The sequence below is a fragment of the Coregonus lavaretus genome, assembly GCF_964263955.1.
Source record: "Coregonus lavaretus genome assembly, contig: SUPER_35_unloc_2, whole genome shotgun sequence".
NCBI classification, from domain to species: domain Eukaryota; kingdom Metazoa; phylum Chordata; class Actinopteri; order Salmoniformes; family Salmonidae; genus Coregonus; species Coregonus lavaretus.
Window position 1 is genome coordinate 170890 of NW_028167180.1, and position 23114 is coordinate 194003.

General features: G+C 40.7%; 2 protein-coding genes across 2 annotated transcripts; both read right to left on the minus strand.

Annotated features, from left to right (window-relative positions):
- Positions 1 to 11991: 11991 nt before the first annotated feature.
- LOC311110254 (NAD(P)(+)--arginine ADP-ribosyltransferase 2-like) lies at positions 11992 to 13203 on the minus strand (the record flags this gene model as incomplete). Its single annotated transcript, XM_084188788.1, has 2 exons — positions 11992 to 12768; positions 13126 to 13203. 2 exons carry the CDS (start codon positions 13201 to 13203, stop codon positions 11992 to 11994), a joined length of 855 nt encoding a protein of 284 aa, XP_084044914.1.
- A 4141-nt stretch (positions 13204 to 17344) lies between these two features.
- LOC311110196 (ecto-ADP-ribosyltransferase 5-like) lies at positions 17345 to 20766 on the minus strand (the record flags this gene model as incomplete). The annotated part of the gene is made up of 2 exons (XM_084188745.1): positions 17345 to 18148; positions 20716 to 20766. The coding sequence occupies 2 exons, from the start codon at positions 20764 to 20766 to the stop codon at positions 17345 to 17347; spliced, it is 855 nt and encodes a 284-aa protein (XP_084044871.1).
- Positions 20767 to 23114: the final 2348 nt, after the last annotated feature.

Sequence of the window (23114 nt, forward strand, 5' to 3'; positions counted from 1 at the left end):
TTACACCCTGAAACTGTGTGAAATGTGTTAGAATGTGTGAGTGTAGGACCAGTAAAGATTATGACATTGTGTTACTATTTAGCAATGTGAGTAAGAGTTAGGCCAGACAACAAAGGACAAGGAGAACTGTCTACAGGCAACTGAGATAACTGAGGAATTTAGGGAGGAGAGAAACTGTTAGGCTTTTTAATGAGTATGAAATATGGTGCAGGATATTGTGAGGCAGCCTGTGTGTGTGTGTATGTGTGTGTATGTGTATGTGTGTGACCTAATGGTTAGGAGAGCAGTTTTAAAGTGGAAAACTACAGCCCGCCTACAGAGAGGAGGGATGTTTGTATGACGTATGAGTATAAAAGATGGACTCTGAAATTGTGATGGCAGAATTCTCAATGAATAAAGATCTCTGACTATGCAGATCGGGACTCTGTCTGTTTCTTGATCCTTTTGGGAGACGCACAGAGACACAGAATAGTTTGATAAATAATTAACTTAACACAAGTCACATAATACGTTGCATGGACTCACTCTGTGTGCAATAATAGTGTTTAACATGATTTTTGAATGACCTCATCGCTGTACCCCCATATACAATTATCTATAAGGTCCCTCAGTCGAACAGTGAACTTCAAACACAGATTCAACCACAAAGACCAGGGAGATTTTCCAATGCCTCTCAAAGAAGGGCACCTATTGATAGATTTTTATTTATTTTTAAAGCAGACATTGAATATTCCATTGAGCATGGTGAAGTTATTACTTACACTTTAAATGGTGTACAGTGCCTTGCAGAAGTATTCATCCCCCTTGGTGTTTTTCCTGTTTTGTTTAATTACAAACTGTAATTTAAATGGATTTTTTATTTGGATTTCATGTAATGGACATACACAAAATAGTCGAAATTGGTGAAGTGAAATGAAAAAAATAACTTATTTCAAAAAAGTATAAAAAATAAATAACGGAAAAGTGGTGCATGCATATGTATTCACACCCTTTCCTATGAAGCCCCTAAATAAGATCTGGTGCAACCAATTACCTTCAGAAGTCACATAATTAGTTAAATAAAGTCCACATGTGTGCAATCTAAGTGTCACATGATCTCAGTATATATACACCTGTTCTGAAAGGCCCCATAGTCTGTAACACCACTAAGCAAGGGGCACTACCAAGCAAGCAGCACCATGAGGCCAAAGACCTCTCCAAACAGGTCAGGGACAAAGTTATGGAGAAATACAGATCAGGGTTGGGTTATAAAAACATATCTGAAACTTTGAACATCCCACGGAGCACCATTAAATCCATTATTAAAAAATGGAAAGAATATGGCACCAGAACAAACCTGCCAAGAGAGGGCCACCCACCAAAACTCACGAACCAGGCAAGGAGGGCATTAATCAGAGAGGCAACAAACCCTGAAGGAGCTGCAAAGCTCCACAGCGGAGATTGGAGTATCTGTCCATGGGACTACTTTAAGCCATACACTCCACAGAGCCGGGCTTTACGGAAGAGTGGCCAGAAAAAAGCCATTGCTTAATGAAATAAATAAGCAAACACGTTTGGTGTTCGCCAAAAGGCATGTGGGAGACTCCCCAAACATATGGAAGAAGGTACTCTGGTCAGATGAGACTAAAATTGAGCTTTTTGGCCATCAAGGAAAACGCTATGTCAGGCGCAAACCCAACACCTCTCATCACCCCGAGAACACCATCCCCACAGTGAAGCATGGTGGTGGCAGCATCATGCTGTGGGGATGTTTTTCATTGGTATGGACTGGGAAACTGGTCAAAATTGAAGGAATGATGGATGGCGCTAAATACAGGGAAATTCTTGAGGAAAACCTGTTTCAGTCTTCCAGAGACTTGAGACTGGGACGGAGGTTCACCTTCCAGCAGGACAATGACCCTAAGCATACTGCTAAAGCAACACTCGAGTGGTTTAAGGGGAAACATTTAAATGTCTTGGAATGGCCTAGTCAAAGCCCAGACCTCAATCCAATTGAGAATCTGTGGTATGACTTAAAGATTGCTGTACACCAGCGGAACCCATCCAACTTGAAGGAGCTGGAGCAGTTTTACCTTGAAGAATGGGCAAAAATCCCAGTGGCTAGATGTGCCAAGCTTATGGAGACATACCCCAAGTAATTGCTGCAAAAGTTGGCTCTACAAGTATTGACTTTGGGGGGGTGAATAGTTATGCACGCTCAAGTTTTCTGTTTTTTTGTCTTATTTCTTGTTTGTTTCACAAAAAATACTATTTTGCATCTTCAAAGTGGTAGGCATGTTGTGTAAATCAAATGATACAAACTCCCCAAAAATCCATTTTAATTCCAGGTTGTAAGGCAACAAAATAGGAAAAATGCCAAGAGGGTGAATACTTTGCAAGCCACTGAATAATAGTAGAATAATAGTGAAGACATAAAAACTATTAAATAACATATATGGAATCATGTAGTAACCAAAAAAGTATTAAACAAATCTAAATATATTTTATATTTGAGATTCTTTATATAGCCACCATTTGCCTTGATGACAGCTTTGCACACTCTTGGCATCCTGTCAGTCAGCTTCACCTGGAATGCTTTTCCAACAGTCTTGAAGGAGTTACCACATATACTGAGCACTTGTTGGCTGCTTTTCCTTCACTCTGCGGTCCGACTCAACCCAAACCATCTCAATTGGGTTGCGGTCTGGGGATTTTGGAGGCCAGGTCATCTTATGCAGCACTCCATCACTCTCCTTCTTGGTAAAATAGCCCTTACACAGCCTGAAGGTGTGTGGGTCATTGTCCTGTTGATAAACAAATGATAGTCCCACTAAGCCCAAACCAGATGGGGTGGCGTATCGCTGCAGAATGCTGTGGTAGCCATGCTGGTTAAGTGTGCCTTGAATTCTAAATAAATCACAGAGAGTGTCACCAGCAAAGCACCCCGCAACACCATAACACCTCCTCATCCATGCTTTACGGTGGGAGCAACACATGTGGAGATCATCCGTTCACCCACACCACGTCTCACAAAGACACGGTGGTTGGAACCAAAAATCTCCAAATTGTACTCCAGACCAAAGGACTTATTTCCACCGGTCTAATATCCATTGCTTGTGTTTCTTGGCCCAAGCAGGTCTCTTCTTCTTATTGGTGTCCTTTAGTAGTGGTTTCTTTGCAGCAATTTGACCATGAAGGCCTGATTCACACAGTCCCATCTGAACAGTTGATGTTGAGATGTGTCTGTGACTTGAACTCTGTGGAGCATTTATTTGTGCTGCATTTTCTGAGGCTGGTAACTCTAATGAAGTTATCCTCTGCAGCAGAGGTAAATCTGGATCTTCCTTCCCTGTGGCGGTCCTCATGAGAGGCAGTTTCATCATAGCGCTGGATGGTTTTTGCGATTGAACTTGAAGAAACTTTCAAAGTTCTTGAAATGTTCTGTATTGACTGACCTTCATGTGTTAAAGTAATGATGGACTGTAGCTCCTCTTTGATTATTTGAGCTGTTCTTGCCATAATATGTCAAGAACAGATACTGGTATAAAACCTTGTCACAACACAACTGACTGGCTCAAACGCATTAAGAAGGAATGAAATTCCACAAATTAACTTTTAACAAGGCGCAACCGTTAATTGAATTGCATTCCAGGTGACTACCTCATGAAGCTGGTTGAGAGAATGCCAAGAGTGTGCAAAGGTGTCATCAAGGCAAATGGTGGCTATTTGAAGAATCTCAAATATAAAATATATTTTGATTTGTTTAACACTTTTTGGTTACTACATGATTCCATATGTGTTATTTCATAGTTCTGATGTCTTCACTATTATTCTACAATGTAAAAAAATTTTACAAATTAAGAAAAAGCCTTGAATGAGTAGGTGTTCTAAAACTTTTGGCTGGTAGTGTATATATATTTATGTTTCTCGACAACAGACATTTCTGTACAACCTCAAGAAGAGAGTCTGGATTGGTCTGACTGACTCTGTTAATGAGAGGACCTGGAAATGGGTGGACGGCAGACCACTGTCCACAGGGTGAGAGATGATAACTAATCTGTGTATAAGGCTCCATTCAACCTTTTTCTATACAGGTTACTGTCATTGATGAAAGCAGTCAACAAAGTTAACTTTAAGATGAAGCATTTCTGTATATTATTTAGGATTGTGATGTTCTAACTGTGATATCTGATGGTTTTTAACCCTGTAGGTACTGGTATTAACCATGATATCTGACTGTTTTTAACCCTGCATTTACTGGTATTAACCATGATATCTGATGGTTTTTAACCCTGTAGGTACTGGTATTAACCATGATATCTGACTGTTTTTAACCCTGTAGGTACTGGTATGACAAACAGCCTGATAACTTTGGTCCTACTGGGGAGGACTGTGCTGAGATACACACAGATCAGAGTCCTCTAAAGGCATGGAATGACATGTCATGTGACAGCAAACTCAACTGGATTTGTGAAAAAGTGGTTTAACATCAACATGACAACATACTGTAACATGTACAGTAGCCTACAGTGCAAATAACTTCCTCCTTCTCTCTCTCTCTCTCTCTCTCTCTCTCTCTCTCTCTCTCTCTCTCTCTCTCTCTCTCTCTCTCTCTCTCTCTCTCTCTCTCTCTCTCGCTCTGTCTCAAACCTACGAACACACTTATTATTTGTTTGCAGTAGAATATTAATAAAAGTCCTTCTTATTTCCTGTTTGTTGCTTCCTGTGTACCAGTAGTTATGTTTCACACATCATCAGATACAACATGAAGTTAGTGTATTTGACTTTTTGCACACTCTACATGCAGTGCATTTTATCAATTACAATTCAAATACATTCTTCTTACTTGCTACATATATTTATATGGTCCCATTTACGTCTGGTGCAAACATTCTCAACCCTACCAAACCACCATGACATACACTGTATAGGAGTGTAGTAGAGATATCAAAGGGTATCAAAGGATGTTACTTAATCATATTTGACAGTCAGTCTTTGTTATCAAGTTACATATAAGCACAATATCAAATGCTCATATTTGACTGTTGTTCCCCTATATGGGTCCCAAAAGAGGGAAGTGAAATGGTTCAACCAGCTGTCACTCAAAAACTCCTCCACCAATCAGGTTCATCAAGTGAGAGGAGAGCCCTGGTGGTTTCTGTTGTCATCTCATCCTCACTGGTTAAGCCTACCCACCCTCAATATCCACTTGGAGCAGTTTGTAGTGTCACATCTATTGTATTGACATTATAATGACCCATGTCTGTAGTCCTGGACCTCCTGAACATGTTGGTGTATATTTGGGAGTAAACAGAGGGTCCAAATCAGCAGAAAGGTGAAAGGAAGGGGGAGTTCTGGAAACCCCCTGAATTATCTTGGGGCTGTTACATATGATATTTAATATATGTTAACAGCTAGACTTTGTTCTCCACTTCCCCTCTATTATCTATATCTTCCTGGTATGATAGTGTCCTGTCCATCGTCACAAATAACAAGTCCCAGACCGGTATCTCTGGACAGCTCTCATACAGAGACAGTGGTAACAATAGAGACTACTGTAATGCTCATCTTACAGAGTGTGGCTTTAAAGCTGAAAAAACAATGGTCTATGTCTATGATTGAGGAGGATGTTTGTACCACAGTGTCTGACTGTCTGGTTCTCTGTGTTGTTTACCCTGTAGATACTGGTATGATGTACAGCCTGATAGTCAGGGCCCTTCTGGGGAGGAGGACTGTGCTGAGATGAACACAAATAGACTGGATCCTCTGGAGGTGTGGAATGACTTGACATGTGAAGACTATAGTCACTAGATTGAGAAAAACGTTTTTAACATCGCCATGACAACATACTGTAACACATACAGCAGCCTACAGTGCAAATAACTTCCTCCTTCATTCTCTCTCTCTCTCTCTCTCTCTCTCTCTCTCTCTCTCTCTCTCTCTCTCTCTCTCTCGTACACCCTGGACAACACTCTGTCATTCTTTGCTAACATCAAAGCAGTGACTCGCTCACACAGGAAGCGGTGCAGGTCCTAATCCAGGCGATCGTCATATCCCGTCTGGACTACTGCAACTCTCTGTTGGCTGGGCTCCCTGCTTGTGCCATCAAACCCCTGCAACTTATCCAGAATGCCGCAGCCCCCCTGGTGTTCAACCTTCCTAAGTTCTCCCATGTCACCTCGCTCCTCCGCACACTCCACTGGCTACCAGTTGAAGCTCACATCCACTACAAGACCATGGTACTTACCTACGGAGCAGCAAGAGGAACTGCCTCTCCCTACCTTCAGGCTATGCTCAAACCCTACACCCCAACCAGAGCAATCCGTTCTGCCACCTCTGGTCTCTTGGCCCTCACAACCCTACAGGAGGTCAGCTCCCGCTCAGCCCAGTCCAAGCTCTTCTCTGTCCTGGCACCCCAATGGTGGAACCAGCTTCTCCCTGATGCTAGGACAGTAGAGTCCATGCCCATCTTCTGAAAACGTCTGAAACCCTATCTCTTCAAAGACTATTGTAGCGCTTTTCTGCAGTCAAATTATTTAGTGTTCTCATGGGTGGAATTATATATATTTTTCATAATTTCATAATTAATAGACATTATTTCTAACAACCTGCCAGAAAATCTGGTGTTTCTATGTCAAACGGTTTTGTTATATTTCAGTCTTCTGTGATGTATATAAAGTGTAATATTGGGATGCAAACTCAAAATGGAATACATTTCAACTCTATATCTGACATGGTAGAGGTGTTTTCTTTTTTGTAAGCCCATAACCATGTGTGTGAGGTGTATACTTTTGTTTCAAATTATATTTTCTTTAAGACTACCAAGAAACACTGTGACCCTGATTTAGCCCACTGCAGTAGAAGTTTTAATAAGACATCTCAGTCTATTCCCCCCCAAACAACAACAAACTTGCACTTGACTTTTCTTACTAGCACTGAATTTGCACTGACTTTCTTTATTGAGGAAAAATATACTTAATACGACTGTGATATGTGGTTGTCTCACTTCGCTATTGATATGAGGTTTTTATAGTGTTATGATGTCATGTCATAGTATCGTGGGGACCAGGTTAGAGTTACTAGATAATTGGCTTGGGGCCACAGAGTCTACATTCCGTTATGTCAAAGGAGATTACTGATGTCTATGATAACATGATTGATGGACAGGATATACTGGCTTGGGGTAAGGAGTAATAGCATCAAAGAATGGGAGTGCCCATGATGATTACCAGATGTTCGTGGAGAGACTTGTAACAGAGTGTATATATAGAGAGAGTGGATCTTTGTTCTGGAGTTGGGAAATGATAGAGGCAAATCTCTGTTATTCTGTTATAACTAACCATGGTACATATTAAAAATCTTATATGAACTCCTCATCAAAAGTGTCTAAGTACATCCTTACATTCGTAATCACTTGATATCCTAGAAACTCATCATAACAGCTATCTTAAGATCAATGCACTAACTCAAAGTTGATCTGGATAAGAGCGTCTGCTAAATGACCCTGTACTGAAGGCTGGCAAAGCTGTTGCTTCTTCTCTATTGAGAATAAATCCTGGGAGGAGAGCAGACAGGACAGTGTGGAGAGAGGAACAGGTGAGAGAGAGTGAGAGGGAGAGAGAGAGAGAGAGAGAGAGAGAGAGAGAGAGAGAGAGAGAGAGAGAGAGAGAGAGAGAGAGAGAGAGAGAGAGAGAGAGAGAAGAGAGGGCGAGGGCGAGAGAGAGACTAAACTCTCTCTCTCTCTTTGTCTCTAGTTGTTTACTGGTAGTGTCTAGTAGTTATTATGTTGATGGTTGGCTACAGTGCTGAATGGTTAAATGATGATTCCACCTAGTGGTTAAAGTGAGAAATGAACTTACCATAGAGGGGAAATAGTGGTATTACAGACTTGCCAACGGGCTCTTTCTCAATTCATCCTTCCTCCAATCCTCCTCCAATCCTTCCTCCTCTCCTCCTTCTCAAAACATATTGGAGAATATGTTCCAAGGGGAGGGACCTTGGACTTCATCCTCTAATAGGGTTGAGAAGGAGGAGAGGAGATAGGAGGAGAGGAGATGTGAGGAGAGGAGATGGGAGGAGAGGAGATGGGAGGAGAGGAGATGGGAGGAGAGCAGATGGGAGGAGAGTAATCTTGGAAAACGAATTGAGTTAGAGCCTTAGTGTCAGAGAGACATAGAAGAGGAAGAAGAACATTAAGAGAATGAGTAAGAGAGAAATAATAAGACAAATAATAGTTGTGTTTAGATTTAGAGGAGAGGATGTAGACATACTGTACTCTGGAAAATGACTCTTCATTATTTTATTAGAAACATGTCATGTGATTTGATATGTACGACTATGGTTCAACTTTTTTTCATGATCAATTATTAGCATACATCTGTTTAATAATAATAAGTAAAACAAATGCCAAGTAAGGAAGTAATAAAGGAACAATTTCCTCTGAGGTCTATCAGCTTCCTGATTGAATGTGATTGGATCGTTAAAACAGTGTTAGACAGTTGGTCACAGAGAGCAAAAAAGGACACACTGAGTGTAAAAAAACATTAGGATATTGAGTTGCACTCCCCGCCCCCTTTTGCCCTCAGAACAGCCGCAATTCGTCAGGGCATGGACTCTACAAGGTGTCAAAAGCGTTCCACAGGGATGCTGGCCCATGTAGACTCCAATGCTTCCCACAGTTGTGTCAAGTTGGCTGGATGTCCTTTGAGTAGTGGACCATTCTTGATACACACAGTAAACTATTGAGTGTGAAAAACCCAGCAGCGTTGCAGTTCTTCACACAAACCGGTGCGCCTGGCACCTACTACCATACCCCGTTCAAAGGCACTTAAATATTTTGTCTTGCTCATTCACCCTCTGAATAGCACACATACACACTCCATGTCTCCATTTTCTCAAGGCTTATAAATCCTTCTTTAACCTGTCTCTTCCCCTTCATCTACACTGATTGAAGTGGATTTAGTTTAACAAGTGACATCAATATGAGATCATAGCTTTCACCTGGATTCACCTGATCAATCTATGTCATGGAAAGAGCAGGCGTTCTTAATGTGTTGTATACTCAGTGTCCAGTGAGACAGAGGGGAGCTGTTTTGCTCAGATGCTTTCGCAGGTAAGATTTATGTATCTTGCTGTCAATCAAATTATCAATATTTAGAGACCCCCCACAGTTTGACTTTGTTGCATTTAGGGAAGCTCATGTCTTACTCATGTCGCACTCTGCATGTAACCAAAGAATCTGCTTGGAATTAAAGAGTAACATCAAGAAATTGGACACACCTACTCATTCAAGGGTTTTTCTTTATTTATACTATTTCCTACATTGTAGAATAATAGCGAAGACATCAAAACTATGTAATAACACATATGGAATTGTATAGTAATCGAAAAAGTGTTAAACAAATCAAAAAATATGTTATATTTGAGATTCTTCCAAGTAGCCACCCTTTGCCTTGATGACAACTTTTCACACTCTTGGCAATCTTTCAACCAGCATCACCTGGAATGCTTTTCCAACAGTCTTGAAGGAGTTCCCATACATTGAGAACTTGTTGGCTGCTTTTCCTTCACTCTGCGATCCAACTCATCCCAAACCATCTCAATTGGGTTGAGGTTGGGTGATTGTGGAGGCCTGGTCATCTGATGCAGCACTCCATCACTCTCCTTTTCGGTTAAATAGCCCTTACACAGCCTGGAGGTGTGTTGGGTCATTGTCCTGTTGAAAAACAAATGATGGTCCCACTAAGCGCAAACCAGATAGGATGGCGTATCGCTGCAGAATGCTGTGGAAGCCATGCTGGTTAATTGTGCCTTGAATTCTAAATAAATCACCAACAGTGTCACCAGCAAAGCACCCCCACACCATCACACCTCCTCCTCCATGCTTAATGGTGGGAACCACACATGCGTAGATAATCCGTTCACCTACTCTGCATCTCACAAAATTACACGGCGGTTGGAACCAGAATTCTAAAATTTGGACTCATCAGACCAAAGGACATATTTCCACCGGTATAATGTCCATTGCTCGTGTTTCATGGCCCAAGCAAGTCTCTTCTTCTTATTGGTGTCCTTTAGCAGTGGTTTCTTTGCAGCAATTCGACCATGAAGGCCTGATTCACGCAGTCTCCTCTGAACAGTTGATGTTGAGATGTGTCTGTTACTTGAACTCTGTGTAGCATTTATTTGGGCTGCAATCTGAGGTGCAGTTACCTCTAATTTACTTATCCTCTGCAGCAGAGGTAACTCTGGGTCTTCCTTTCCTGTGGCGGACCAACTCGCTCTCTATCTTTCTCAGAGCAATCTTCTTGACCCTAACCAGTCAGGCTTCAAGATGGTTCACTCAACTGAGACTGCTATTCTCTTTGTCACAGAGGCTCTCTGCTCTGCCAAATCTGACTCTCTCTCCTCTGTTCTAATCCTCCCAGATCTGTCCGCTGCCTTCGACACTGTGGACCATCAGATCCTCCTCTCCACCCTCTCAGGGCTGGGCGTCAAAGGCTCAGCACACTCTTGGACATCGCCGACCAGGTGATGTGGAGAGGATCTGTGTCAGCTCCACATACTCTCACTACTGCTGTCTCCCAGGGCTCGGTTCTAGGCCCTCTCCTCCTCTCTATATATCAAGTCACTTGGCTCCGTCATATCCTCAGATGGTCTCTCCTATCACTGCTATGTGGATCACATTCAACTACTTTTCTCCTTCCCCCCTTCTGACACCCTGGTGCCTGGCAGATATCTCAGCTTGGAGGTCGGCCCACCACCTCAAACTCAACCTCAACTAGGCCTGCCTGCTCCAAGACCTCTCCATTATGGTTGACAACTCCACCGCATCTCCCTCTCAGAGTGCAAAGAATCTTGGCGTGACCCTGGACAACACCCTAACTTTCTTTGCAAACATCAAAGCATTGACTCGCTCCTGCAGGTTCATGCTCTACAACATCAGTAGGTTACGACCCTACCTCACACAGGAAGTGGTGCAGGTCCTAATCCAGGCACTTGTCATCTCCCGTCTGGACTACTGCAACTCGCTGTTGGCTGGGCTTCCTGCTTGTGCCATCACACCCCTACAACTTCTCCAAAGTGCTGCAGCCTGCCTGGTGTTCAACTTTCGCTCCTCCGCACACTCCACTGGCTTCCAGTCAAAGCTCGCATCCACTACAAGACCATGGTGCTTGCCTACGGAGTAGCAAGAGGAACTGCCCCTCCCTACCTTAAGGCTATACTCAAACCTTACACCCAAACCTGAGCACTGCGTTCTGCTACCTCTGGTCTCTTGGGCCTCCAATCCCTACCGGAGGGCAGCTCCCCGCTCAGCCCAGTCCAAGCTCTTCTCTGTTCTGGCACCCCAATGGTGGAACCAGCTTTCAAGGACGGCAGGGGCGGGGCCCCACCTCTTATGAGAATCAGCTGGTGATGCCTGTGGGCCAATCCGGGCGGGGCGTTTTGTGAAGTTGAAGCTAGTGGTAATATTTAGTCATTTGTTGAAATGTTTGTAACCCGTTGTTTGCTATTGCTGCACTAAGAATGAAATGACAGTAAATATTCCCCCCAACAATTGGTAGTTTCCAGTATCACTTTATTGGAGAATTCAACTTGTGGTATGTTATATTATATCTTAATCAGCGGACCATTTAATGTTGTAACATTAGTTTGTCTAAATGTAGTACAGTGAAAGTTCAAATAAAAAGGATTAGACGTACTGTAGTCAAGCTCATTGATTTTCTTTCTTTATTTTGCCAGAAGTTGCAGAAGGCATATAAGTGTTTTAAAGTCTCCTATGGAGTCTGATACACAGGCTAGTACAAACATCTTAATAATCACTATTTCAGGTAGTCAGGATGAGGTTTGTATGTAACATCCACCAATGAACAAATCAACGTAATACAATAAAAGCTTCAGACACTGAAAACACATTGTTTGGCTTTATTTACTTTAAGAAGGATAAGCAGCCTGGCTGTTTTATTTAAATCCTCTTTAGGGACAATTACTCAAGATCAACATAGATTTTTCTTAATTAATAATTGGCTTCTTAAAAATGTTGCAATTCAGGTTACTCTTGGGGGGTTTGATACTCTCTAGTTTGTACACAACATCGCACCAAAGGTTTTTATCATTTTTTTTCTTCAGCACGGCAGTAACTTTGAACACTTCATACGGTGGAATCAACACCTCCTTTTCACGATTCCCCATTTTGGGGTAGGACTTCAGATCAGCGCCAAAACATGTCTTTATCTCAAAGCAGGACTTCTCTCCAAAATGTGTCAAGTTCTTTAGGAAAGAGCTGGAGGCAAAGAAGCCGAATCTGATTATTTTGTTAACTTCACCTCCAAACTCCATGTTGGTTCTCCGGTATGTGGTGTGACAGGTCTTTTGGTTTAGTTTCAGGAGGCGAATGGCGTCAGTCAGCAAGAAATGCAGAGAGTGGAACTGGAAGGAGGTTGTGTACTCTGTTCTATTGGTCCGGACTGCTTGGTTGAACTCTGGGTACATCTTAGTTTGACCTCCTGTGTAAGCACAGATAGCCTTGATATGATCATGTGTTAGTTTGTCTTTAGAATTGTACCTGGACTTGTCCTTTTTGAATCTGTCCTTCACATTTTTTGCACACCCTGCTGCATTTTTCCAGGATTCATTGAATATCCCTACATTTCTGTTTTCATTTGGAAGATATTCCTTCCGCACCTTGTTGTACATTTGTTCAGTGCAGCCGTTATACATGTCGTCAACAGAGTTAGGGACCATGTCTAAGGGTATGCTGGAATTCAGTTCAGGCTGATGGAGATTAACCTTTAGAGAATATGGGGGGGGGGGGGGGGGGAACAGCAACACGTGTAAAACAGAGGAATGGTTCTATATATTGAAATGCATTTAAATGCTCTCTCTCTCTCTCTCTCTCTCTCTCTCTCTCTCTCTCTCTCTCTCTCTCAAATTCATAAATGTTGCCAAAGCAAAGTGATACACACAATTATGAAAACAACAGTGACAACAATAAAAGTAATAGCTATAATACTATTTATATATAAGAACTAAAACGAATACATATCTAATCAAAAAAAATTATACTGTAATACCTCTCTCTCTCTCTCTCTCTCTCTGTCTCTCTGTCTCTCTGTCTCTCTGTCTCAAAATTGTGTAATATCTTACCATCTTGGAGTCCACACCCAAAGTCCAAGCCTGGATGAAATACATCACAGTAAAGCTTAGGATCTTGTGTCTTGCCATGATGTCAAAATATGTTGGTCCAATGGCAACTTGTAATGGAGATGAATTGTCTTTTAAGATACAGAATCAGCATTGAAATGTTCAGCTTTCAGGGGGCCTTGTTATATCAGTGCTCTTGTGGTTATTTTCACAGTCCCTCCTCTCTTGCTGAGAACAGGCACCTACAGATACAAGTACCCCTCAAACCACAAACCCCTTAGCACAGTACACACACACACACACGCACACACACACACAGGTAGCCCTTTAGCACAGTACACACACACACACACACACACACACACACACACACACACACACACACACACACACACACACACACACACACACACACACACACACACACACACACACACACACACACACACACACACACACACATACCCACACAGGTAGCCTAGTGTTTAAGAGCGTTGGGCTGTAAACGAAAGGTTGCTGGTTTGACTCCTGAGCCGGTGAAGGTGGAAAATCTGCCGTTTCTCTGCTTGAGAAGTTAAACCCCAACAACCACTGCTCCCTGATGTTGATTAAGGTAGCCCCCTGCACCTCTCTGATTCAGAAGGGTTGGGTTAAATGTGGAACACACATTTTGGTTGAATGCATTCAGTTGTGAAACTGACTAGGTATCCCCCATTCCCTTCACATACACACACACATACAGTGTGGAGCCTAGTTGGGACAAAATCCTGCAGTACCTGATGCGCTCCAGAAATAGGGTTGATTACCTCTGGTCAAGTCTAAGCTTTGTCTGCCAATCATTCCTTTAGCTGGTTGAGGTAAACACTGCCCTCTTCTGCCCAGAATGCACCATGTCAAGACTGAAGGCCTCCAGGTACATTAGTGTGTGTGTTCGCTATTCTGTTGTCTCTCATGCCAATGTCCAGGTTATGATTTAGGCAGTATTCTAATACTACTGGTTATGTTTTTTTTTTTTTTGATATATTTTTTTTATTATTATTTATTTTTTTTCGGGGGGAATGGATCAGCTTAATATTGCAGATAGATTGTATCTTCTATCAATGTAATTGTCTGCATCACTTCCAATCCCCCATGTTTTATTTTATTTTTTATATATATATTCCCCTTTATTACTTGCCCAGGCCTCTACTTCCGGTCTATACTTACTATCTACACCTTATGGACAGAGTTAATTTTACAATAATTCTATATATATATATATATATATATATATATATATATATATATATATATATATATATATATATATATATATATATATATATATATATATATATATTTTTTCTGAACTTCTTCTACTCTCAACCTCTCCGATCATTTTCATGATGTCCATCCGGTTTGCTTCTAACTGCCATATCTTTCTAACTGTGCTCTTTCCCAAAAGCTCCCAACATACAACCTATATACTTATTATGGACACAGTATGCTTACATTATTAGCTATTTTTGTTATTATTTGTTGTTATTTGTTATTAGTCCCATCCTTCAACTCTATTCATTACCTCCCATCTATCTCTTAACACCATCCATATAGGATATCTATTTGCCATATATATTTCAACCGTACTGTGATGTTTTACAAAAGTTCTGAACCTTTCTATTCTCATTGCTTCTACAGATTGTGAATTAAAAATAAACATTTTTGCTAAAAGTATTATTATATTATTGATTGATTGACTATGACTTTTCAGATCACCCAGTAATACTATCTGCAAGGTTAGTTCCAGGTAAATATTGCAATCCTTTAGCCATTCCTGGACCTGTGTCCAAAAACAAGCTACAAATGGACAGAACCCCCTGCACCTCTCTGATTCAGAAGGGTTGGGTTAAATGTGGAACACACATTTTGGTTGAATGCATTCAGTTGTGAAACTGACTAGGTATCCCCCATTCCCTTCACATACACACACACATACAGTGTGGAGCCTAGTTGGGACAAAGTCTAAGCTTTGTCTGCCAATCATTCCTTTAGCTGGTTGAGGTAAACACTGCCCTCTTCTGCCCAGAATGCACCATGTCAAGACTGAAGGCCTCCAGGTACATTAGTGTGTGTGTTCGCTATTCTGTTGTCTCTCATGCCAATGTCCAGGTTATGATTTAGGCAGTATTCTAATACTACTGGTTATGGTTGTTACCTTTATTTTGTTATGACTGAGATGTGAGAGGACTGGTAGGTTGATAGTGTTCAATTCCTTTGTTATGACTGAGATGTGAGAGGACTGGTAGGTTGATAGTGTTCAATTCCTTTGTTATGACTAAGATGTGAGAGGACTGGTAGGTTGATAGTGTTCTATTCCTTTGTTATGACTAAGATGTGAGAGGACTGGTAGGTTGATAGAGTTTCATTCCTTTGTTATGACTAAGATGTGAGAGGACTGGTAGGTTGATAGAGTTTCATTCCTTTGTTATGACTAAGATGTGAGAGGACTGGTAGGTTGATAGAGTTTCATTCCTTTGTTATGACTAAGATGTGAGAGGACTGATAGGTTGATAGTTTCATTCCTTTGTTATGACTGAGATGTGAGAGGACTGGTAGGTTGATAGTTTCATTCCTTTGTTATGACTGAGATGTGAGCGGACTGGTAAGTTGAAGTTCCATCATATTGCGTTCAAATGGTGAGGTCTGTCAGATATGTGGTGGTTACAAATGATAGGAGACAAGGAAAGGATACAAGGAAAGGAAGGAAACAGATTGAGACTATGGCCATATTGTTTGGTAACATAGGGCCACTGACTGTGGAGTTTATGATGGAGTTCAGCCACTGTTTAGGTAGCACCTAATCTAACAGTTATATATGTTTATACAACGGCTGGGTATAATCCTGAATGCTGATTGGTTAAAAGCGCATTCCAGCCGGCGTCTATTCCACAAGTTACCACCGGCTAAATCTATGACGTTAAAATGACTCTTTACTCTGTTACGTCTGACTGCTCTATCCACTGTCTCATCAGCCCAGGCAGGGAAGTTATAAACTTAAGATATCTATGATCATTTCCATGTCTTAGAGATATTGTGTTTTATAGTAGTGTCAAAGCAACAGTTAGTGTCAAAGTAACATAGATAGACAGTAGACCGTTCTCTCCTCGTTGTGGTTGATAGACTTTGCAGTGCTGAGCTCTGAACTCACAGACACAGGAAACTACTAACCCTGCTCCTGCTCTCCCTCCCTCCCATCTCCCTCTGACCTCACAGACACAGGAAACTACTAACCCTTCTACTGCTCTCCCTCCCTCCCATCTCCTTCTGACCTCACAGACACAGGAAACTACTAACCCTTCTACTGCTCTCCCTCCCTCCCATCTCCTTCTGACCTCACAGACACAGGAAACTACTAACCCTGCTCCTGCTCTCCCTCCCTCCCTCCCTCTGACCTCACAGACACAGGAAACTACTAACCCTGCTCCTGCTCTCCCTCCCTCCCATCTCCCTCTGACCTCACAGACACAGGAAACTACTAACCCTGCTACTGCTCTCCCTCCAATCTCACTCTGACAGCCACATCTTCTCTCTCTGGTTAGCCAGCCTACTTATTACTCTTTGGCCTCAAGTTTATTTCAAAGCCATGACTAAGTGTTACTTCTCTGTAAAACTATGTCTAATGATTCATTTGAAAGTTATCAGTAAAATAATGGTGAATATTAACACTATATTGATGGGGTGGAGGTTATCAGTAACATAATGGTGAATATTAACACTATATTGATGGGGTGGAGGGAATCAGTAACAAAATGGTGAATATTAACACTATATTGATGGGGTGGAGGGAATCAGTAACATAATGGTGAATATTAACACTATATTGATGGGGTGGAGGTTATCAGTAACATAATGGTGAATATTAACTCTATATTGATGGGGTGGAGGTTATCAATAACATAATGGTGAATATTAACACTATATTGATGGGGTGGAGGGAATCAGTAACATAATGGTGAATATAAACAAAGACAGTGTACATGCTAACAAATGTCAACAAATCACAAATTACAATTCGATTCAATGTCAGCAAATTACTATACAATATTAAGAAAAATAACCTTGATCTTAATCTGAGCAAGCAATGCGTGTTAAAAAGTATTTAACAGGATCATTACAACTGAAAGAAGGAACGTGACCTTTTTGTTTTGACAGATTACTTAATTGTACATTGGTGGGGGAATGATCAGTGATATACAGTAATTATCAACATAATATAGAGCGTTATGTAGCCTTTTCCTGATGTGCGGTTGAATGCAGAAAAGCTGCTTCTCATGTTTGATTTTGAACCATTTTGCAACTTGCAATTCAAGTCACTCTGAACTCCAGTGTTCACTAGTGTGTAGACAACTTCACACCACAAGTTATTCTCTTGTGACTTCGTCTGGATGTTGGTCACTGTAAATACCTCATAGGGAGGAATTAAGACTTCTCTCTCTCCAGTAAATACAGAGTAATATGATATGTCAGCTCCAAGACATGTGGAGATCTCAAAGCAGGACGTAGCTCCAAATGAATCTCTGCCTATTTCCTTAACTAGAGTGCTCGAGGTGAAGGTGCCAAAACGGATATTTTTGTTGACAACCTCCTGATCAAAATACACGTTGGTTCTACGGTAGGTGGTCCTACATGTTGTTTGACTTCGTTTGAGCATTTGAATGGCCTCAGTTAGATAGAAGTGCAGGGAATGGTACTGGAATGATGTTGTCCCATAATTAGATCTACCATCTCTAACTTGTCTGTTGAAGTCCAGGTAGATATTGGGCTTTTCATTTGTGTACACATATATAGCCATGGAATGTTCTTTTTCCAGTTCATGGATAGATGGTTTGGCCTTTTGTCCTGCTTTGTTCCAGGCATTATTGAAGTCTGAATTTGTATTTTTCTCACGTGGGAGGTAGACTGTGTTCACCTCATTGTGCATCTCGTTACTGCAGCCGACGTATTGATCATCAATAGAGTTAGGGGCCATATCCTGTGGGAAAGGCTTCTGTAAAAGTAAATTTTAGTTTCAATACATTACTTCATAAGACTTGCCAGTTCTCTTTTTCTCCCCTTGAGAACAATGTCTGCTAACTCTTTTGTGCATTAGATTTGTGCAGTTGAATCAAATACAGCTACACTCTAACTAAACAGACTATCTTTTTTAAATTCCCATTCTCTATCGCTCACAACAAGCTTCTGTCGTATATGATGAATGGTGGCCATTATCGCTGTCAACAAAAAGTCCGTTATGCTGCATCGTGTCAGAAGTTTTTATTCATACCACGAGGTTACAGCATAAATTACAGACACGCGTTGCCCGGAGAACGACTCCCCAGATTGATATGGTCGTTCTGCCGTCTAATCGTTTACCCCCTATTTATAAACAATGCAAAGGGAGGGGCTACTCCCTTCTTCTGGCCAATCACCAGTCTCCCCTCGGCCGTCACCCTCCAAGCGGCACATTTCAAATAACATCATAAAACCTCCCCCCTCTGGCCTGAACAACCAACATTCCATTCCGTCATGAAAAACATTTGACAAAGACATAATCGTCAGATACGATATTCCCCCCTTTCGAGACGAAATAAACGTCTCGAAAACAAACAGAATAAGATTATGACTATTAACCATTTATCTCATTGAATATTCTTAACCTTAAACCCAAAAACATTCTCCTCTAGAGTGTAAATACCTTTCTATGAAATACCTGTTTATGAAGTGTGAATACATTACTATGACCCATGAAGAAATCTCTATGGAGTGTAAATACATTACTATGAATTATGATTAAATCTCTATGGAGTGTGAGAGCGAAAAACTGTCCAGCAGCCATCCATCCATATCAATCAAGACAGTAAAATTCTCTCACCGTCCCTCTGCCCCAGGCAACCACCGTCGGTACTCCAGATAACCTCATAACTCATGTAAATGCATTTGAAACTATGATGCCATTAAATACACATGTAAACAAAATCCTATCCATAAATATCCACTCTCAGGCTGGTCAACCCATAGGACCTGAAAGGGAATCTCTCCCTGTCTAAACGTCCTTTCCCTAACCCCATCGAAATAAACAAAAGCATCTAAGATCCTCATCTGCATTCAATAACATCAAACATCATTCTACTAAAATCAATACCTAAGAATATGACACAATTATGTATTACACATCAAATATGTCTATATTTCATTGCAGACACTGGAATGTAGTCCACTACACTTCCTCTTCCTGTAGTGTCCTCTTCCAATGGACTTGTTGATGATGGAATCAGCCACACCCTCCTTGTTTCATCTCCTCCAGTCATATTGTCTTTGTTTGAATATTCCAATCTCCACATGTTCTCCCACATGCTTCTGGAATGACAAGAAAATAAACGACCAAACAGTATCCTTTGCAAAACAACCACTTTCAAATTAAACCTCCATTTCACCTAAGAATTTAAAAAATGATACATAAATGATGCATGAATCACATTATCCATTCCCCCCTTTGATTCATAAATCATACTAAAAATTATACTAATATTGAAAAAACAATTTGAAAAATCATCAAATAATCCAAAATGATATTTATCCCTCAGTTCCACTTGTCCATCTTTATCCAGATCAGGAACAGTCCACACCGGCATCTGAGTGTTGTCTCCAGGCACCACTTCTCCAACCTATCTCAATCTCATAACTTTCTCAAAAGTCAGTACAAACATCACACAGTGTTATCAAAGCTTAAACTAGAATCTGACCCATCACTGCCCCTACTGGCCTAATTGATCTTGCAACCAAATCCTTTCAAATGCTTCCCTTATAATGCATCTATAACCCCAGTGATATTATCTGAACTATCTGGACTCACAGTAATACACTAATATTTATCAATATTATCTTCCCAAATGTTACACCATACCATGAATGAAGTCCCCCCTTCTCCCTTAAACTTATTCTTCAATGATAGGCTTGAAGACTATGACATGTCGCCATGTGTCTGCTAAATGACCAAAATGTAAATGCAATGTCACCCTTCCAACCCTAGATTTAGCTGTGTCCAATGCTATCCCTCTTATAATGGTAAAACCTCATATGGAAGCTTCAACGTTGACCTGTAACAACATCCTATCCCCATAGGGTAAGAATATACTCTATCATAATTTCCCCTTATCCTCTAAAATTCCCCTAGTCACATTGTCAGTCAAAAGCTAATCTTTTAACCATCAAAGTCCTGCTCTTCTTACTACCTGATATATAAAAAGTAACCTATTATTTGTCATTACTACCCTTAAGGTCATGCTTATCCAAAGTTATCATCTAACATCCCAATCTGATCTTTCCATAAACATACCCCTTACCTCATATGTTTTATTAGAACAAACACAACTTTTAGCCCTCAATATTTCACCTGAATACTTCAGAGTTTGCAATTACCTGATTTTACTTTCTCTCTAACCAATGCTCATAGGGTAATCTTTTCACCCAAGAACACTTAAACCCTACTGTTTTGACAACAACATTATTTCATCTGTCAATGACTGTTGCCAATTCCACAGTTATGACAAAGCTCAAAACTGATCCACACCTGACAGAGGCTGCGCAACCGTCTAACAGGTCCGGGATGGAATTCCCAACAGACATGGACCCTCAAGATTCCCCACTGACCCCACAGAATGAGTTAATCTATCTCTAATTTCCACAACAGAGGAACGAGCAGCACTGATCAGATGCCCCCCCCCTCTGTCATCAAAATCAAAAGACCCCATACTGCAGCTTCCATGATGAATCTCTATTCTCCATTTCAGATTAATCTATATTGTTTCTATCTGCTCTATTTTAACCCCATTCGTACCATAACCTCCTGAGTCCCTCTTGCTACCTCTTTAATTTCAGAACAATTGTTGTCAGTATCATACTCCTATATTTGCTATTGCCATAGTATCATTAATCCCTTCCAAAGTTACCCTTAAAGTAGTTGATTTAGCTGCTGTATCAACCCTAATTACTTCTAGTGCAAAGCTACCAACATCCTATTCGATTATTCCCTGTTGGAGTGACTACTGTAATAAACTTATCCTTAACTCCCTCTGTGACTGTGGAAAGTTTTACAGACTTCAAATCTTCCGTTATAAGCATCACCCTACAAATTACATAGCCCTTTAACCAATAATTCTTAACCAGAACAACTTCTAATGCTTGCACTAGATAAGTACACATATATTCTCCCTGACCTTTCTCTGTAACATTACGCAACATCAGTGAACAGTCCCTCCTAACCCTCTTCTAAACTATACCTCCTTTTACTCCTGGTCCTGATAACAATACTTATTCTCCATAATTATCTCTCCACATGAGAGAAACATCCCCAGCCTACACCCTAATAAGTGTTTTCCCCTCAAATTGGTGCTGTATTGGTTCCCTTATAATCAACTGCAATATATTTATGCCTTTAATACCTATCAATGTTGAAAGAGTTAAACTGCTTCTCCCTGTTGTTCTAATAGACTGAAGTGTTAATGTCCTTATTTACTCCTAGTTTTCCCCTAAGCTCTGAACTCTTTCCTTGTACTTCCATCTATCACCCCTAGTGTCACTTTTTCCCCCTTTCAGTTCTACCTCTAAACTTTAAACCTCCTGATTATAACAAAATACACCTATAATGACCTTGATCTCCCTACTGGACAGTGTCATTCATTACTGTTCTCTCTCACTACTAACTTTAAAACTTAGCTTACTGTCTCAAAGTTCCTTCACCCCTAGCCTACCCCTAACTTATTTTAATCTAATCTTTTCTCTCATAACATTTAAAACCTTTTCCCCTGACTTATTGACAAAATCTCTTACCACCAAATTTTAGAATATGTGATTGGGAAAGTTCCCCACCTGCTTCTGACTCATTACACACAGACTTGGCAAAACCGACTAAACACCTTTTATCCTAACCTCAAATCTCTTAGTGTAAGAATGTAACCCAAAATAACAGTCACCCGTATTAAGTTTTTTCCCAGACAGATTGTCTAACAGGCAATCTAATACATTATCATCCTTCCTATGATATTTATCTTTTAAGCAAATGATTCCCCAAAAACCCTACTTTTTAAAATATGCTACCAGACAGTCAGTCGTCTAGTGTACATCTTTATTGTACGCTTCAATTCTCTTCCCAACACTACAATAACAGTATCTTCTAATATTAGTACTTTAAGAGTAATTAACCGTTTTACTACCTCAAATCCCTATCCTAACCTAATTAGTTTATTTTACAGAGTGATATGTTTAACCTCTTTAGACTGAACCCAGATAAGTTTTCCCCTATTCACTATCACTTCTAATTGTTGGTTGTTTCAACTGTTAACTATTTCCTCTTCTTCTCTAATTGATGCTCTCAGCAGTGCACCCCTTCCGGATATTCTCGGCACTCTAGAATATTTAGTGTTCACCTGAAGCACAGGTGATCTTCACTTGCTCCTTAATCTTCCTCTGTTTCTTCTTCTCCAATTCTGTGTCTGTCCAGAAACTGACAGTCGATATGGAACACCTGGTCCCCCCTTGGTTGGTACAATTGCCTTTGATATTGTTCAGTTAAAGCTGTAACAGTGATTGTTGATTTGATTCACTCTGATTCTTCATAACCAACACTTCTTTTCGTCTTCTCCACCACCAGTTATAAGTTGTATTTGATAGAGTTTTCTTCGTCCGGTTCTTCTCGTTGTGGACCTATCAGTATTCTTTAAAAGGTTATCTTCTAAGTTCTGTTCTTGAAATATCATCTTCTTACCAGTGGCCTTTCCTTTAGCCTCACTGTATTATTCTTTTCCTTCAATTCTTGAGGTCTTCATCCAGTCGTGTTACTTCCATTTCTCCATTTCGTCTTTCCTCTCTTGTACCTTCAACTTTCATCAGAGATCAAATCTCTAGTATCCATTTCTTCTTTCCTCTCTTGCCACTTCCTTCTGATCACAGAGTCACTTCCTTCTGATCACAGAGTC